The sequence below is a fragment of the Engraulis encrasicolus genome, chromosome 13 (assembly GCF_034702125.1).
Source record: "Engraulis encrasicolus isolate BLACKSEA-1 chromosome 13, IST_EnEncr_1.0, whole genome shotgun sequence".
Lineage (NCBI taxonomy): Eukaryota > Metazoa > Chordata > Actinopteri > Clupeiformes > Engraulidae > Engraulis > Engraulis encrasicolus.
The window spans coordinates 17,248,494-17,266,951 of NC_085869.1; the positions used below are offsets into that span (position 1 = coordinate 17,248,494).

Consider the following 18,458-nt stretch of genomic DNA (forward strand, 5'->3'; position numbering starts at 1 on the left):
TACCAAAACCGTTTCATTTTTATTTATGTTGCATATACATTGTATATTAACATTTAATACTGTACACATAATCAAATGTCTTTTTTCTAAATTCTCTATACAACATCTATTATAAATTATAAGTATTTGATCATGATGAGTAATAAAAAATACCTACACTTTTAAACCACATGGTCAGACTCTTACACATTAGTTCATCTCAAAGCCTCTATTGTCCTCTGAGAGACCAGCTCCTGTTCTGCACCACATGATTACCAAGGAATTGACTGGCAAAAATGACGTCTGAAGCAAACTTTGTTTTTTTGCAGCGTTGACTGGCAATAGCCTGCACGTTTTCCACGTCCACAGACTCCGTAAATGGAGAGAGAGAGAGAGAGAGTGTTACGTGTTACTGTCATTCATTTTGGTCACAGTTTTCATAAGAAGTTAACTCTGGTCCAAGAGTGGCCAAAGGAAATTCTATGAGTAGGTCAGATAAGGGGGAGTGGGAGTGGGAGTGGGTTACGAGGTGGAGGTCCACATTAGGTACATGGTGGAGAAGCTAAAGAGCATGAGGAAGGACACCAGGGCCGTCAGAACCTTCTGGATCCAAAGACACGAGTCCAGCTTCTGCTCAAGCCGGGAGTTAATCGCCATGACCCGTACAAGCTGAAAAAAAGAAGAGACTTGTTGGTTGAACTATGCAAAACACATACAAACAAAATACATACTTGCCTGTCATTTAAAGACAGAATTAAGCACCACTACATTAGGGCTGGGCGGTTCTGGAAAAAATGCACATCACAGTTTTCTTGATGAAAATGGATATCACGGTTCTCTGCACATTTTTTTTTTTCCATAAGCAGTGATTTCCCCCCACATCTCAAAGCTTCTGAGGAAAAGGATGAAATTAAATTTAAAAATGAGATAAAATACTGAATTTTAATTAATCTCCATTTCTATTTTAATCACTTCTTTGGAATACATTTAAAAAAAAAAAAAAAACCTTCTCTCATCAAAAAGTGAACCTTGTGTAGGTGAAAACCGTTATTACGGGTTTTTAACGGTATACCGCCCAGCCCTACACTACATGCACAGGAGTATTACAGTAGAAAACTGAAGAACGTCAGCATTCGGTTTTAAACAATTTCCAGAATATTCCGTTATTAATGTATATGTGTGGAACAACGTTCTTACAACCCAAACATTCCCTGAACAAGACTGCACACGGAATACATCAGTTGTTATAATTGACTTTACATGACTGGTGTGCAAACCCAATACTCTCACCCAGGGCTGGACCGGGATGAAAAATTAGGTTGGGAATTTTTAAGCCAGGACCACCAGGCATTGAGAGAGACAATGAAGCCTTTGACAAAACTTAAGTCATCTAATATGAACTATTTTGACCAACTATTTTTGAACAGCCAAAATGCTTTATTAATATCTGATTATCTGGAAGAGGTCTGCTGTTGCAACATAAGGTCTGATGCCATTGAGGGGATGAACAGGTCAAAATCATCCAACAGGCCACTGGGCGAATGCCCTGTATGCCATATTGCCAATCCAGCCATGCTCTCACCACTATTTCTCTCATACCTGTGCTGCACTCACTGATCAACCAAAGGTTGCCGGTTCGACTCCCGACCCGCCAGGTTGGTGGGGGGAGTAATTAACCAGTGCTCTCCCCTATCCTCCTCCATGATTGAGATACCCTGAGCAATCATGGTACCGTCCCACCGCACCGCTCCCTTGGGGAGCCATTTGGGGCTGCCTCCTTGCAAGGGGGTGAGGCATGAATGCAATTTCGCAGAGTGCACAGTGTGCAATTTCGCAGTGTGCACAGTGTGCTGTGGAGCGTTGTGTCTCAATGACAAAGGGGGTTGCAGGTGGGCTTTCACTTCCTCTAAAGAGATATTATTTATCTGAAAGATCTAGTGTACAGCATGACTCACCGTAGTGTGAAGATCCTGATGTCCGTTGGTGCCTGGTGCCAGTGGGTTTTCACTTCCTGTGCTGAGGATTGAGGTGGGCTTAGTAGCACTCTCCAGAACCAGACAGCGTAATCTAGTGAAGGAAGACGGGAAGAGTTCAGATACACCTCAAAAACCCTCAACCCCCACAATCCTTCAAAAGCCTTTAGAAAGATCAGTAAAACTCTTGTTTTGTAAATAGTATTTTCCCTTAGTATTCTCAATAAATATTATCAAGTAGCCAAAGTCAAGCCAAAAACGAAATGTACTACATGTATAGAAATACAGCCATTTTTTTGGTAACTCATCAAAAAAATGGGGTTTGTATCTGATCTGATGTGGAGAAATGGTGATGACGGTTGCTGCATTTATTGCATCTGAAGCAGACTGGTTCATCACCGTTGCCTCCCATTTCTCCATTATTATGACTGCCATTATAGCAAAGCATGTACTGCTCGTAGACAAGTAATACGAGAGCAAGCTTCATCACTGAAAATAAGTTTTGAAAAATAATAATGGTAATAAAGAACTGCCACAAATTTGATTCAACCAGCTCAGAATCAGCTGATTACATCAAGACATGCAATGTAGTGCTACAGTGAGTGTAGAACAGTCATTGTTGTACCTGAACGAGTTGAATGAACGAGGACTGAACTAGGCCTAGTTCATTTTGTGAACTATGAACAAACTCGTTCATTTTGAAAGATTATGAACTATGAACAACCTACGGTAGTTCATAGTGTCTCTTCAAGGGATGCTGTCCTCCTGGGGTGTGTTTCTCAAAAGTATAGATCTTAGCCAGTTAGCAACTTGGGTAGATGCCGATAGGAAATTGCATTGCAAACATCAAAGAAGCTCACGTAGTTAGCAACTCCGGTTTCGAGAAATGCACCCCTGTGCTCCATGACCTATTTTGAACCTGGAGTGGAAATAGACAGTTTGAGTGGTGTCTCTTCAAGGGATGCTGTCCTCCAACATGACCTTACCTGTGCTCCATGACCTTGGCTTTGGGGACCTCCTTCCAGAACTGGGCGAGCTCCGTGGGAGCGTTGCCAGGGCTCTGCTCCATCTCAGCAGCCATGACAAGGAAGCGGTCTTGTGGTGACGCCTGGAAGCCTGCCACCCAAATAAAAATCAAAACATCACTACACGGGCAACCACAACAACAAAAAGCTGCTTTTTATCCACTCGCAGAGTAACTGCGGAAGATGGGAGTCGATATGTTGCTGTTTCCGTCTGCGAAGAAATGGAAGTGAATCAATCAGACTCCATAACAGAAGACTATATTTTGTAAAACTGCCATTTTTAAAGCCTTTTTCAAAGCGGGCCCTGGCACATCTTGAGCTTTGACTAACACTTCAACGCACAGAGGCCTTTGAATGTCTTATCAGTAAATGTCTTTGCTTCTGACGCCCACAGCGGCCTGCAGAAAATTGGCAGAAAGAGAAAAAAAAACATTTTGGGGGGCTGCAGCCTCACAGGACCATAGCCTTCAGTCTGACTGCTTCGCTGCAACCTCTTTATTTACTTCTTACGGAGATTTCTGAAGGCACATTTTTGGGAAGATAACAGATGATTATTTTATCACTGCTAAAATATGTATGTCAGGGGGAAAACTGAGAGAAAGCTCCACTTTGTCAGCACTTTCCCAGAGTTCTCAGACGAGGCTTTTTTTCTGATCAACCAGGAATCTTTACGGTAGAAGCATCTGGGAAGTGCATGAGCGAGAAGCGAGAAATGCGCCCGAGAGAGAGAGAGAGACAGAGAGACAGAGAGAGAGAGAGAGAGAAAGAGAGAGAACAGAAATAAGTGCTGCAATGTACACTACCTAATAGCAAAGAAGAACATGACAGAACATTTTTGATTCCTTTGATTTTTTAAATCACTTTTTTAAATGTCTTTTCCCTTTTTCTATTTAACTCTATTTATTTATTGACTCAGAGGGCATATACAAGAGTTCCTGGGCTACTAGTCCATGCACAAATGGCTAATAAAGAACTTTGACATTTGACTTTACCTCCATGCAGGGACACCACGATGTCCATGGAGGCCCCCGGTTCACAGCTGCTGTTGCTGGGCTTCACCCTGTACTTCTCTGGGGCCGTGGTTCGAACCTGCAGGTACAGTCAAGTCAAGTCAAGTCAAGTGTACTTGATTGTCAAAACTCGGTTATGACAGAAGTTTGAAATTGCGTCTGACCGGTCTCCAATGTGCAGGTTAACGAAAACATATAAATAAGACATTGACAATAATCTCACTCACTCGCACACAAATGTACTATTCTTTCTCTGACACATTCACTCACAACACACACTCACGCGTGCAGTTTTCAAACGCACGTCTCAGTAAATATCAGGTACGTCTCAATAAATATCTCCACATTGCACATACATGTGAAATGTCAAAACTGCAATCACTTTCAAAACAGATTGATGTAGTTACACGTACCTTGAAGGCCACCTGGTTTTTGGTAACATTGCTGAGGATGATGAGGCATTTCTTCTCTGTGTCTTTAGAGCCAAAGCTCAGTTCTTCTGCAGGGCTATATTTGAGAAAGAGAAAAAAACACCCAAATCAAGCTGAATAATGATTTTGTATCAACAAGCAGAAAGAACTACATACAAAGAACATCTCTGCCGCCAGAAATGGAATCCAGGACAAGGTTTAAATCACCAATTTACAAACCTACAAACACCGCAAATATAGTGACAAGCAGGAACAAAATGAACCCAGTGAAAGCAAAGAGGCATTCCATATGTTAAGAACGTTTTCTACTCTGTCAAAATGTGGCGTTTTTTATGGTGTCTTTTCAAAAGATCTACTCCGAATCACTTTTAAAACGGTCAGACTCGGCACCATTTTTATCCTCTCCACTCATTATGAACACCCGGGCATTCCTGAAGAATTATGTGCATACAGCATGAACAACATCAAAAGAATTATGGAACTGTGGAATTTTCTTCTTGGCAAAACAACTCCAAATGCTCCTCCAGCCCAATTTAACCCTTGTGTTGTGTTCGTAAGCTGCATACACCTGTGGTGTTCGGGTCATTTTTGACCCGTGATAACAAAACTCAGCCACAAAATACCCCAAAACACTAGTTATCATCAAATATTGTTTTTCATCTCATGGCTAACTTGGTATGTATTCATATCCATGGAAATATTACTTTATGTATTCATCTTTTTGACTTTACTGGTCTTTTATCTTACATTATGCAAATCGTTTTTGATGACCAAAACTATCAAAATCTGCATAAATTCACTATTAATACCTCCTAAAGTGATACAATTAGTGATTATGTTGTCCATGTATTACAGCTGATATGAGAGTACAACAACCCCCACATTTATTTTATTGGTTTTTCTCTAATATTAAAAAAATATCATCAATAGTGGCATTTGTGGTGTTGAGGTCCAAACCAACCCAAAGAGATTTATAGCAGGATAAAGACCAAATGTCAACTAAATTAGTTTTTCAGTGCATAAAATCAATGTTTGAATATGTTGACTTGGTGTTTTTCAATATTTATATGATTTTAGTGTGGTAAATATACAAAATAACAATTCTGTCCGAGTCACAGCTATTCCACCAATCTAATGCAAAGATATTGGAAATGAACACATCAATTAACATGAACAAAGTCACACTATTCATCTGAATCCCCTATGCCATGAACATGGACCATTGTGTTATTGCCACATCAACTTTATGGAAAGTATAAGACCAGTTCTACATGTTTGGGTGCCATTATGAATTTTTGATACGTTTTTTTGGAAAAAATAATGTGCAAAAATGTATTTTGCAAACAAATGTGCAAAAAATCTCATTATATAATGCAGAAATGGATTCCCTGACCATGAAAACATATGAGTAGACACCAGAAATACATCTGTACTCCTTTCACAACAGGAGATATGACTTATTGTAGTGTATGGGACTGTCCGGCGGCCATATTGGATTTGGAATATGAAAAAGCTGGCAAAAAAATTTTCAGGCAAGAAATATATTTTCCTCACCATAAATCACCAAACTAAAGACAAGGGGCAACCAACAGCTTTTCAGAAATGCATACAACAGCCAAAAATCTATGCCGGGTCAATTTTGACCCTGAACACCACAGATGTAACTTTTTTTTTTTTGGACCTTTAAAATTTACTAAAATGATCAAACATATTTTTTGTGTGTTGCAATGATTGTGACTGAGGATTAGATGAAGCCTTATTCCAAGAAAATAAAGGAAAGTGTGTTTTTTTCACACTAAAACTTGAAAACGGGTCAAAAATGACCCGAACACAACATAAGGGTTAAAACTGCCCCATCAAGCTGCATCACTGTGTGTGGTGTGAGATTGTGTTTCGTGGGGGGGTGGGGGGTTGGGGGCAGAGAGCGGTGGCCCCTTGCAACACTCATAAGCCTAGTACGAAACTAGTACTTCTACAATGCAAAAGTTCAAAGATCCATGCACACCTAGGTGCTGGTAAACGCAGGAGTAATCAATACTTTAAAAGGCAAAAAAGTTTACCGCACACTTTGTTTGACTTTTTGCTCTTTTATTCAGATCGAACAACGCGTTTGTTTTGCCTCTGTGCGTCATCAGGTTCGGTCAGTCATTACCTGAGATTAGTCATATGTGGCTTAATACCATCAAGTCATGTGATCTTTCCTTTAAGTCATAACATTTTTTAGATGCAAAATATAATATATAGGAATATAAACAATAAAAAAACAGAGCATGATCATACATCCAGTGTACGACATTATGTAAAACAGACATCGCCAGTAAGTTCCATCATCCAATACAGATCTTCCCTAAAAGAGAATCAATTCACACCATACACCAGTATATTTACAAACATTATTAACAACAACAACAACAACAAAAACACTTAGTACTACTTCTACAATGTTTAAACCATCACAAAGGATTACAATTCCTGGCCAACTTTTCAGATTTGCTGCTCACCTTGATGTGAATTCTCAGGGGCTCACTGCTACCTCCCACTGCTCTAACACCCTTCCTTCCAAGAGCCTCTCTGCCTTCTAGTATGCAGTATAACATTGTAAAGTAGGATATACTATAGGGTGGTAAACACTAGCCCAAGGTAACAGGAATTTTGCGGTCCCTTCGCAAGGAAGCAAAAACCTCTTGAAAATAACAGCTAATGATCAAAGACCCTCTGTGACCATTTTCTCCTGAGAAACATTCTCACTTACGAGTAAGGATAAGCTCCCATTAGTTTATCACTTTTAATCATGGCCTTGAGTCAAGGGAGAAAAACATCAAAATGAAAGTGCATACAGTACTTCCAGGGGCAGACTTTTAAGTATGGCTCTGGAGAACGAATATGTCCCTTTGAATAATTTATGTGTTTCAGATTTCCTACCAACCTCGAAGTCAACGTTATCTGGAGATCCATGTACAATGTTGTTGTGAAGAAGTCAATAAGGCTATAAACTTCAGCTTAATCTTCAGCGTAATGCCTTCTAGCAAGAACTCTGCAGAATATAGAATATCTGCCCACTAAAGCTTTAAAAACAGTTCACGTGGCCACAACGGCAGAAGCACAGGGTGGAGGAGAGCAAGAAGCTTTGGTTCACTCAGGTGCAGCCTGGGATACAGCAATATTATTATATTTATAACGGAGGCCAGCTAGCAGAGTGTGGTGTGGAACGTTAGTAAGCCTCTCTCCCGAAGCCTCATACAGTATGGGTAGCGCTGGGATATCGGACTGGTCTTTTAGCTCAGCGGGGCTGTGCCTCCCATACCCAAACTGATGCGTTGACTAGGAAGTGGCGCGTTCAAGACCTGAGGGATGGACTGCTCGGGAACACCTCAACTACACTGGTGCCATGACCCGGATAAAAGTGAGGTTTAGGGGGGTGAGTGTAACGGAGGACAACTAACAGAGTGTGGCGTGGAACGTTATTAAAACCTCCCTCCCGAATCCTCATACAGTATCGATAGCGCTAGGCTATTGGAATGGTCTTTTAGCTCAGCGGTATTGTGCTGTGCCTCCCATACCCAAACCGATGAGTTGACCAAGAGGTAGCAAGTTTGAGATCCTGAGGGGGCTGACTGCTCTGCAACACCTCAGTTACACTGGTGCCGTGAACCGGATGGGAGTGAGGTTTAGGGGGGGTGAGTGTAACGGAGGACAACTAGAAGAGTGTGGTGTGGAATGTTAAGGGCCGTACACACACGTCGCTGCTAGTTACTCGCTCAGCGAATGAACTCAATAGAATGTCAATGTGTTCCAGCGAGACTAGCAGGCGAGTAGGCGAGTACTGTACAAGCGATGTGATGTGGGCGGATCCCGAGTTGAAAATATTTTATCTTCGAGCGAGGCGAGTAAGCGAGTAACCAATTGGAAGGCAGAGTTCGGTACTTCTCGCCTGTTCATTGGCAGTTAAAGCCGCGGGAACTTTCAGCGAACGTTCCATGAAAGACAGGCGAGTAGGCGAGCAAGCGAGAAGCTAGTAAATAGCAGCGATGTGTGTGTACGGCCCTTAAGTAAAGCTCCCTCCCAAAGCCTCATACAGTATTGGAAGTGTAGGGCTATCGCACTGGTCCTTTAGCTCAGCGGTATCGTACTGTGACTCCCATACCCGAACCAATGTGTTGACTAGGAAGTGGCAAGTCTAAGACACAGAGGGGGCGGACTGCGCGGGAACACCTCAGTTACATACGTATGTGCACATAGCATTGAGTAAAAACAGTTCAACAATCTGCCCTACAAAAGGCAAAGTGCAGTAATTACGTAACTTGTCAGAATTGAGTTCAGACTGTAAATGGTCTTCATTACCCCCCCTTATATCTGACAAAGCCTTATATGGTCCATGCGTGTCCCAAATGTGAGATATTACTATGGCAAATGTGCAGTAACTACAATATCCAACCTAATACCAAAGTCTCAGTCTCAGTGTCAATGTTGGCATAGTTACTGCACTTTGACTAAGGAAATCCACTACAGTACTCTGGCTTACAAAGGCAGATACAGTGCCATGCGATTGCTGCAACAGTGTGATGTATCTACCCAGCCTCCAGGGGCGCTGCAATATGGTAATGAGTGGGACAATTACATGTATGCGGTAGAATAAGACGGATGAAGTTCCTGTTACCCTTTGCTCTGGGATTTATTTACTTTTACTACTTAAGTATACAACAAACATTCATGTGATAACTAGATATACGTAAATAGACTTTACTGCACAAGCCACACCAAGTGGTTCTGCAGCAAGCATCTTCTCAACTGGCCTGGGAAATATCATACTGCTTTGCAAAATCGTTTCCATTGGAAAAGACAGCATGGATTCTACCCATCAGAGAGGGTTCCAGACCTTGGGGGAAGGGGTGGAAATGCGCTGACTGCAGTTTTGTTTGAATATATACAATTGACACGATTGGCATATGGGCATTGTCCATGCCAAATGACACATTCCTAACACCCAATAAATGACCATGAGCAATCACAAACCACAATTTTCCTATGAGAAATTGCATAAGTTGTCTCCAGACTCTAACTTGTAAGATCGTCTGCCTGGTGTTACGTAGCTCTTTGAGTGCCATGGACTTAAAAACGAGTCTTTTCAGAATGTATGGCACAGGGCCAAAGACTTGATATCAAGTCAATTGCGTTTTTTTAAGGGGGGTGGGGCCTAACACATTGATCTTGTATGTTTGTTGTTCACATGGACAAAGAACTCAATATTTTATGGCTCTTGAAAAAACACTCAAATGTTGAAAAAAGCCTGGCAACCCCCTGGTCTGAATTTGGAAATGGCTGGCACCGAGCTGGAAATGAGTTAACCAGGCAACTTCTCCACACCCACCTGATATGTAGCAGTGTGCCCTTGAAGGTGGTCAGCGGCCTCCTCACCCCTTTGGTTCTCCCACCGCTTTCGCTTTTGTCCAAGTCATCTGGCTTCAGGACGTCTTCCGAGAAGTTCACCTTTTAACCACACAGGAGTAACAGATGACACAAATTTAATCTAGACAACTACTTCACATCTATAAACACATCAATGAATACACTTTGTGCAGTTGTGTAATTAATACACTTTGACCTGATAGCCTCTCAGAAAAGTCAAGACCCTGCGAGACACCACGTGAGCAACCCTCAGCAAATTGAGTTCCTTTTTGTTACTTCCTTTCTTGTGACTAGGCCTTAAAACACAGCCACTGGGTTGGTCAGTTATGTTGGTGTCTAAATATCAGTAGTGTTCCATTTTCATTGGGTGTTGTTAATAGTGCTCCGTTACTTGTTTTTGTGATCACTATCCAGTAACATCTATCAGGAAAGATAGTCTACATCTATTTCCAATGTGGATCACTACACACACACACACACACACACACACACACACACACACACACACACACACACACACACACCCCCACCCCCACACACACACACACACACACACACACACACACACACACACACACACACACCTCACCCAAGACCCCCCCCCCCCTCTCTCTCGCACACACACACACACACACACACATAAACAAAAACCCTTACTTCACAGAATATAGTTGCTGATGCTTCCAGATACTATATTTTACTCTCCCACCGTTGTCACCCACATGCAGTGACCACAAGACTGCCCACATGAGAACCCACATGCTTTGTGCAACGTCTGCAGTACATGTACGTGCAGCGACTGGATAACCAACGCTCAGGTCAGTGGACCCAGCATGCCGTGCAGGCTATTTGTTTATCAGTGCAACTGGACTCTTGGCCCAACAATGAGGAAGCAGATGTGAAAGCAGGAGGGGGTAAGGTAGGGGATGGAGGTCAAAGGTCACAGGATATGATCATTACGTAAGCAGTACGACCAGTCAAGGTTTGAAAGATATAGCAATTATGGCAAATGGCTTTTATCATAGTAATAAGGGAATACAGAGTCCAACTGTTTTTTTTAATGTTTTTTTTATTGATTAGTAAAATCAAAATGAAATGCAATGACATGCCAAACCAGTGCAGTCCCTACATGTCCAAATACAGTTTGTTTGTACAAGGCAATAAGATACTGTATCTCCTGACCTCTAACCACAGTGACTTGTGGACATTGCAAAGAGAACTGGTTTTTAAAATTCTCATTAGTGCATACCTACAGTATGGGAGTATACAAGGTACAGTACTTGAAAAGAGTAAACTGCAAAACAATTCTGCTGTAAACAGAGTAATCAATAGAAAGAATGTCCCTCATCAAAAGGTAAGCTGGCCTGTTCAGTTAGACAATATACGATGCTGAAAGTTGAGTGCAAAATTGCTGAAAAAAGACACTCTCTTGAAATGTGGACCATTCCAAACCTGATACAAAGTTCATCAAAAAACAAAACAGAGAGAGAGCGAGAGAGAGAGATTGTCTCTTATGAAATGTTGAGCATTCCCATCCCAGTTTGAAGGTCAGGATTAGAGAAAGGCACAGAGTGTGGTTTTCAATGGCATGACATGTCATGTCATCACATGACAGTGTAGTTGAGGCACTTTGTCCCATTGAAACTATTCAGGATTTGTGGTCATGTGGCAACTTCAAAATTCTTCAATGCCAGCAAAACACTGCAAACAGATGCATCTAGAACCATCGTTCACAAAAAAAAAATGCTCACGTAGCATACATGAAAAAGGCAAAAACAGTATTGTCAAAGGTAAGTGCAGAATTTAGTTTGATTAGTCGTAACAAACCAAACCACTAACGAGGAGTATTCAGTGGCCATGCTCTTAAAACCATGCAGGCCAGCTGCACAACGGTTGAAAAACCAGTTGTCTTAAAGGTGCACTGTGTTCAATGGTGAAACTGTGCTGTCTACTGCCATAAAAAGTAATATTTCTTACTAGTATGAGCAAAGTACAGACAGTTTTGCAGCTAAAAATGTATATCTATAGAAATTGAAAATGGTGGACATTGGAGAAGATTCCCCCTTTTCATGTATGAAACTGCAATTTTTGCAGTCATATTGAATATTTAGGATTTGATGGGGGTGGTAAGTATTGGTGGATGAGGTAACATTTCTGAATGGGCAACAGGAATTCTGGAAATAAACTTCTACAAATATTACACAGTGCATCTTTAAATGTCATGAGGAATGGGTCATGTGTCAATATATTAGTTGGATATTAAAACACAGCAGCACAGGGCATTAGTAGTGAACGGTTTAGGAGTAATAACTGGTAAAGTAAAGTAAACATGGCCTTGAGGTATAGTAATGCCATTAACACTGTCCATGGCGTTTTGACTCTGAGACAATGCATTCAATATCAAAGAGAGGTTTAGTATTAAAACTTCAGACACTGAACATTTCGATTTCATTTTTTTTTGCTGAAATGAATCAACCCTTCATTACTATTAATACGGTGACACAATTCATTTAGTGCACACAGTAGTACACTAAGAAGCTAAACTGAGGTAAGTCAGGGTTAATGACATCACCCCTGTTACTGGGCCAATTAGGCGGACGAGCTGAAGACCAGGTGATTCCCCATTGGCTTATTCATCGCCTCATGTCAAGGAAATCAGTGACTGGCATGTTGAGCTTCAACTAATGAGAAATGCCCCAAGTCAGCGTTTGCTTGTAGCAAATATGTTATAATGATTTAAAATAGATTTAAAAGCACACCAGATAATCACTTGGAAAAAACAGCAAGATACAAATCAAAACGGCATTTGCTGGTGAAAGAAGACTATGTGACCATCGTGGCCACAGTCTGAAGGCATGTGTCTGCCTTGAGGAGTAGACTCTGGGGGACGCAGGGAGGGGACGGGAGGGGGGGCACTTTTGAGCCTCAGGGACGGCATTGAGCATCCGGAACACACGGCTCTCCTTGCGCGGCACCTCAACACCCGTACAATGCCTTACCAGAACCAGCCCTTGTTTTAAAAAAAGGAAAAAAAAAACAACAGGAAATTAACTTTTCCGATTGGGTTCAGATTGTTTTGGACAGCAGACAAGCTGAAGAAATGAAGAGAGGAGATTATGATTTTTGTAGAAGTGGATGGGACAGGCCTGGACAGACAGCTAGATGGTGGACAAGAGGAAGAGCAGGAATTGCTTTGAGACTGCTAAAATAATCCACTCACACGCTGGTGTGGCAATGAAGTAAGTGCTGAACTGGCTAATGTCACGCACATGCACGGACACGCACACAATTAATTTATGGATCCATCCTCTCAAACTGTAAAATGAGCAATGAACTAGCATGAAATGGAAAGTTAAATGGATGGCAAAGAAAATGCAACAAGCACATCTTATTACCCCACAATTTCAATCAAACCACTTAATTACTAAATACACTTCAACACAAATCACCACTGAGGTCCTGTTGAATAGGCAGCATCACTTGATTAGCGGTGCGTGACATTTACCGTAAAGGAATAACTTATTTGAGTTTGCTATTGGGGATGGGTGATGAGGATCTTCATTCATAAAAAGTTGAAAATGAAAAATAATTGAACAGCCACAGATCCAGGCTAACAATTAACAAATGAAGAAACGTCATCAAAAATTCAATGACAGAGCAAACGCATGAAAAGATCACATGAAAATGTAATTAAAATAATCAAATTACTTCAATAGTAAATCACTGTGGAGTTTACTTCCTAGCTCTCTCTACATCTATCTACACAAAAGTTATTGAAGAATACTACCCTCTCTAGTCCATGTACCACCGCATAACAGAAGCATCTGTTGCACAAGTGCCATGTCCAAACATGACGATCTACCAGAAGGTTCAACCTAAGACCGGCCTTTTTCCTTTCTATGATGTCATTCCGCATGCCAATTCAAGGATTCAGATGTACACAATACATTTTCACAGATACTCACCTACCTCAATGCATTATGCAATGCACTCACCACTAACTATGAATTCACACACATTAGCCTGCTTCATATCACTTACCCATAACTGCAAACAACAAAGTAGCCAGCATAGTTAGCGACTATGGTTTCGAGAAATGCACCTCAGGGTTGTGTTTCTCAGAAAACGTAGTTGCTAGCCAGTTAGCAACCTCATTGGGAACGAGTTAAAGATGGCCTCTCAACGTCATTTAATTAATATTGCCGTGTTCCCCATTGTTATTGAATGTGTTACGCGTTGGTCCTGTTTTAAAAAACGTTCTGGTTGCTTTGTTTCAAGACGTTTTTGCAAGCTGGCAAGGTGGCTTGTGGAGAAACGAGAGAGTGTTCCGTGTTTCTCGTGGAAATGCGTGTCTGATTGGCTCACTCCTCCTGCTCTCGAAGAAACGCGTCTCTGATTGGCTCAGTCCTCCAGTTCTTGGAGAGAATGTAATGGGAAACAGAGTCGCCACTTCCCCGGGTGGTACTGCACTATAGGGGCGCCAGCGGAGGCGTGCAGGCTCCATTCAGGGCTGTGCTCTTTCGACAGCGACCCCTAGGCGAGCTGCAGGCACGGAGCAACCAGAGTGAGCTGGCTTTATGTATGAGGCTTTGTGCTGTGTGTGTACCTGAGAGTAGCAACCAGCTGATAGCTAAGCTAAGCTATGTTTCGGGCCACCAGACGTTGCTTGTTTTGAAAACAAGCAGAAAAAAATTACTCGACATGTTTTTTAGATAAATGGGTCGATATAAACCTTTGTGGGCAACGCCTTCTTTCGACGTGACGAAACACAGAAAGGCTTTCGTGATTCGCTCGTTTCTCTGCATTATTTATGTAAATTGGGAAACACCGGGAAACACAGCCAGGAGAGTTGACGCACCGCTATGAGAGCCTTGCAAGTGAGTTTAACTTGGGGTGACCGTCCGATCTTCGAAAGGAGTGAGTAAAACTGAGTTTTATCGGAAGTTGGCCTTTAAAGAAAATGTAGAGAATATGTGTCAGAGTTCTCTCCCTAAGGCTGGAGCACTGACCATGCAATGGATGATGAGTAACACAATGTGAATGGCCTTAGAAAGGGCGGCTACTCATGGTGTGTAAACATTGTCAGAGACCCTTTATTTATTTTACGAATAAAGAGTCAAAAGTTCACAACAACCCCAAGCACTTAATCACAAAAGAGGGGATGAATTGTGCAGACTGTGCTTTTTACGCCCTGACTACATACTGATAAGAAGCCAGACAGGCTAACGGCAGCACTGCAGGCTCGTCCGTAGTCTGTATTGGATCTGGATGTGTGGGAGTCAGGGAGAGCAGGCTGACATTAAAGCATCCCTTGTCCAGAGGGACGGACAGACCCAACCTGAAGGGACCCCTCCCACGTAGAGAACACGCTCTTAACACAGCGCAGGACTCTGGCTTCAAGCAAGGTCAAACACAGGCCACTAAATAGGGTGTTTAGGAAGGCCACACACTGCTAAAAATGATGGATGTTGGATCAGCCTTTAGCAAACCGTTTTCCCCAACAGTGAGGAATAAGCCTTTGCACTGGCCCTGAAGGCACTTTCACTGTTCTTTAAAGACCCGGAGTCATGAGACAATGCATGACTAGAGGATATGGGCTGGACTGGGGGAGAAATAGGGTCCGGGCACTTTTGTCTTAAAGGGGCTCTTCATAATTAGAACTGACTCACCAGTGGGTTCCGCACCCCCGGGGGCCCTATTTTCAGAAATATTTTAAAAAATAATAATATATAAATATTTTTTTACATTTCTGAAAATAGGGGCCCACGTGGGTGCAGGGCCCACCGGGAAATGCCCGCTGTGCCAGATGGCCAGTGCAGTCCTGACTGGAGGATATGGGTGGATAAGCGGCTACATCCGTGTGGATTAAGCCAAGCGGAGCAGACAATAGACCTGAGCTTCCCTGCTCGCTGCCAATTCAGAGCATTACCGCCCGCTAATTCACAGCCTTTCTTCAGTGCAGCTAACCTGGTGTAATCTTCAACAACAAAACTGGGAACCAAAAAAATAAAAATAAAGAAGAAGAGACAATCTCACAAAAGCCCAAAGCTGTGACTTCATTTGCTACTGTTATTGTGACAAGGGCAGAAGCCTTTGGCCTTATATACTATATTAATATTGGGCAAATATTGATTGCTAATATATTATCCAACATGCTGTGGTAGCGTGGAAACAAATCTTGACCCCTTAAGACACAGCATTATAAATGAGCTGTTACCAGAATGGCAATGACCAAGTCGTAATGTATTACTAAAGGCCCCGTGCACTGTCATAGTAGTGTAGTACTATAGTAGTTAACTTTCATTGTCTATTACAGCGTGCCACAGGAGGTACGGCGCGCATTAAGGGGCTACGAATGACGCTTATACAGTTTTCAGACCGTTGAGAACGGTGCTGGTGCCCGTTCCCACACCGGTTATGTTCGGAACCTAAGTGCTCACCTGCGAACCACCTGCATGCATACCGGGCTCTTTCTGCATGTAAATATGAATACTGGGATGAACCTGCTGACGTCCATGTTGCCCTCACGGTTCTCAGATAAAAAAACAAACAAATATTTTTCGGGTTGCATTGTGAACCAACTTTCAGGTTCCCGAACACTCCGATTCTCAGTGTGGACTCACATGCCGATTAGAGATTGGAACAGGCACCGTTAAGCTTCTGTCGGCCTAAAGGAGCCTAGCTTTCAACAGATTGTTGAAGAGCTATGTTGTAAATGAGATATAGTCAGTCTTTTTTATTGATTTGCTTTAAAAGTCAACCAAATACGCATGATGAAAATAGAGATGTATAAAGCAGAAGAAGAAGTACTGTTACGTATGTAAATAATTACAACACTAATAGTATGATATTACATGAATGTAACTACGCAATAACATACTGCTAGAGTAGTAATTACAGCCGTAACAGTACCTCTACTTGGTACATCTGTGGATGAAAATTATTTTTGTGCTTGTACTGCATGTATATATGACTGAGTTCCTTGACTATAAATACCTTTCTGGGCTTGGTGGCCACCTCGGAGCTGAAGCTGGATTCCAAGCTCTCCTTGCAGTCCACCTCTGCGTCTTTGCACTCGCTCTCATCCTCGCTGACGATCGGCCCGTTCTCACAGACGGGAGACTGGAAGTCGTCGTCAGGCAGCGGGGGGTAGGTGTACTTGAAGGAGTCCTGGAACATCAACATGACTCTTCAAAAAGGAAAAACGTTTACAGCACACTTGTTTGACTTAATGCTCTTTTATTCAGAGCGAACAACGGGTTTCACCTCTGTGCGTCATCAGGTTCGCTCAGGCATCAACATGATTCTATGACGTGCCTATGATGATCACTTATTTAGTGGATGCTACACTACTGTATGCTCACCGTCGAAACATAGAATTGATTCCTTAGTAGGAAACACGCTCAAATCACAAACCGTGACCTCAGAACAGGTCAATCAGGACAGCTTTGCGAGCATACCGTTCCTCCCATGATCCTATCAAGTGCCTATGATCACTTATTTAGTGGATATTACAGTACTGTATGCTGAACAACCACCAAAACATATAATTGATTCATATAAAAAGTTCATGAAACACACTGGATACTGTTCTTTTTTTCTCTTTATCTTTTGGAGGGATCAAGGCGTTTTGCCCAGTGCGTCTTCAGGTTCGCTCATAGAATTGATTCCCTAGTAGGAAACATGCTCAAATCACAAAATGGGCCTCAGAACAGCACAAGGTCAATCAGGACAGCTTTGTGATAATCAATAAAGCCAGCACTTACCGTTCCTCCCATGTGTGGCGGGAGGTTTTCTGGGTCAATGAAGCCCTGGATATCACTTTTCGATACAAACTTCAGTTTGCTGATTGCCTCAGGCCCCAGCCATGTCTTCACAATCTTCCAAGCAGCTGGCAAGGGAACAAAAACAAGTGGCTACTAACAGAGACTTAAGTTTTCTGATGGAATGGTTGAAGAAAAGGGGTCTGCTGCTGCTAATCCTAAATTCTCTTGATAAAGATTTTATGCAATTAACAGTCTAAGTAACATTGTATGGAATCGTTGCCCAGACACACTGCCCCAAAAAAAGGCCTGTGTATCATTACCTTCATAGAAGCAATGTATCTACAGCAGGGGTGGGGGGACCTATGTCTCGAGGGCTCATTTGCGGCCCTTGAGCCCGTTTTATCCGGCCCCCCTGATATCATTTTAACGTTATGCATCTTCACATGAAATGACATATTTTGTAAAGGAATCTTAGAAAATGCATTTGCAATACAATTAAGTTATATTCAGGGGACCTAGAGAAGGTGGCGTTTGTTTTAAAGTTGGCTGCCTTCAATATAGGCCTAAAGTGCAGAGAGAAATTCTGGTTTGTGTTCATAGTACGGCCCTCTGAGGACTTTTACGGCCCTCGGATGAATTGGAAGTGGCCCCCCGAATGAAAAAGGTTCCCCACCCCTGATCTACAGCATCAAAGGCAACGTGCCTTCATGGATAATGCCAGAAGACATAAAACCCATAACACACTCACCATTCATGATCCAAGGCATCTCATACATGATCATCTTGGCTAAAGTGGAAGAAGTAAAAAACAACACAATGAACACCGTGGCTCCTTTAATTCTTCAAATGACCCAAATAAAACTTTACA

At 42.2% G+C, this 18,458-nt stretch overlaps 1 protein-coding gene across 2 annotated transcripts in view; it reads right to left on the reverse strand.

The window, feature by feature from the left end:
- The window catches only part of mospd2 (motile sperm domain containing 2), a 24,102-nt gene continuing 5,644 nt past the window's right edge, over nucleotides 1-18,458 (reverse strand). For both annotated transcript variants that reach the window (XM_063213297.1, XM_063213296.1), the window contains exons 7-15: nucleotides 18,339-18,377; nucleotides 17,591-17,715; nucleotides 16,821-16,994; nucleotides 9,787-9,905; nucleotides 4,401-4,494; nucleotides 3,970-4,066; nucleotides 2,939-3,068; nucleotides 1,935-2,046; nucleotides 1-648 (exon numbers count right to left, since the gene is read on the reverse strand). In XM_063213297.1, coding sequence (XP_063069367.1) covers nucleotides 502-648; nucleotides 1,935-2,046; nucleotides 2,939-3,068; nucleotides 3,970-4,066; nucleotides 4,401-4,494; nucleotides 9,787-9,905; nucleotides 16,821-16,994; nucleotides 17,591-17,715; nucleotides 18,339-18,377 — 1,037 coding nt within the window. In that variant the 3' untranslated portion in view covers nucleotides 1-501. The remainder of the gene's footprint in view (nucleotides 649-1,934; nucleotides 2,047-2,938; nucleotides 3,069-3,969; nucleotides 4,067-4,400; nucleotides 4,495-9,786; nucleotides 9,906-16,820; nucleotides 16,995-17,590; nucleotides 17,716-18,338; nucleotides 18,378-18,458) is intronic.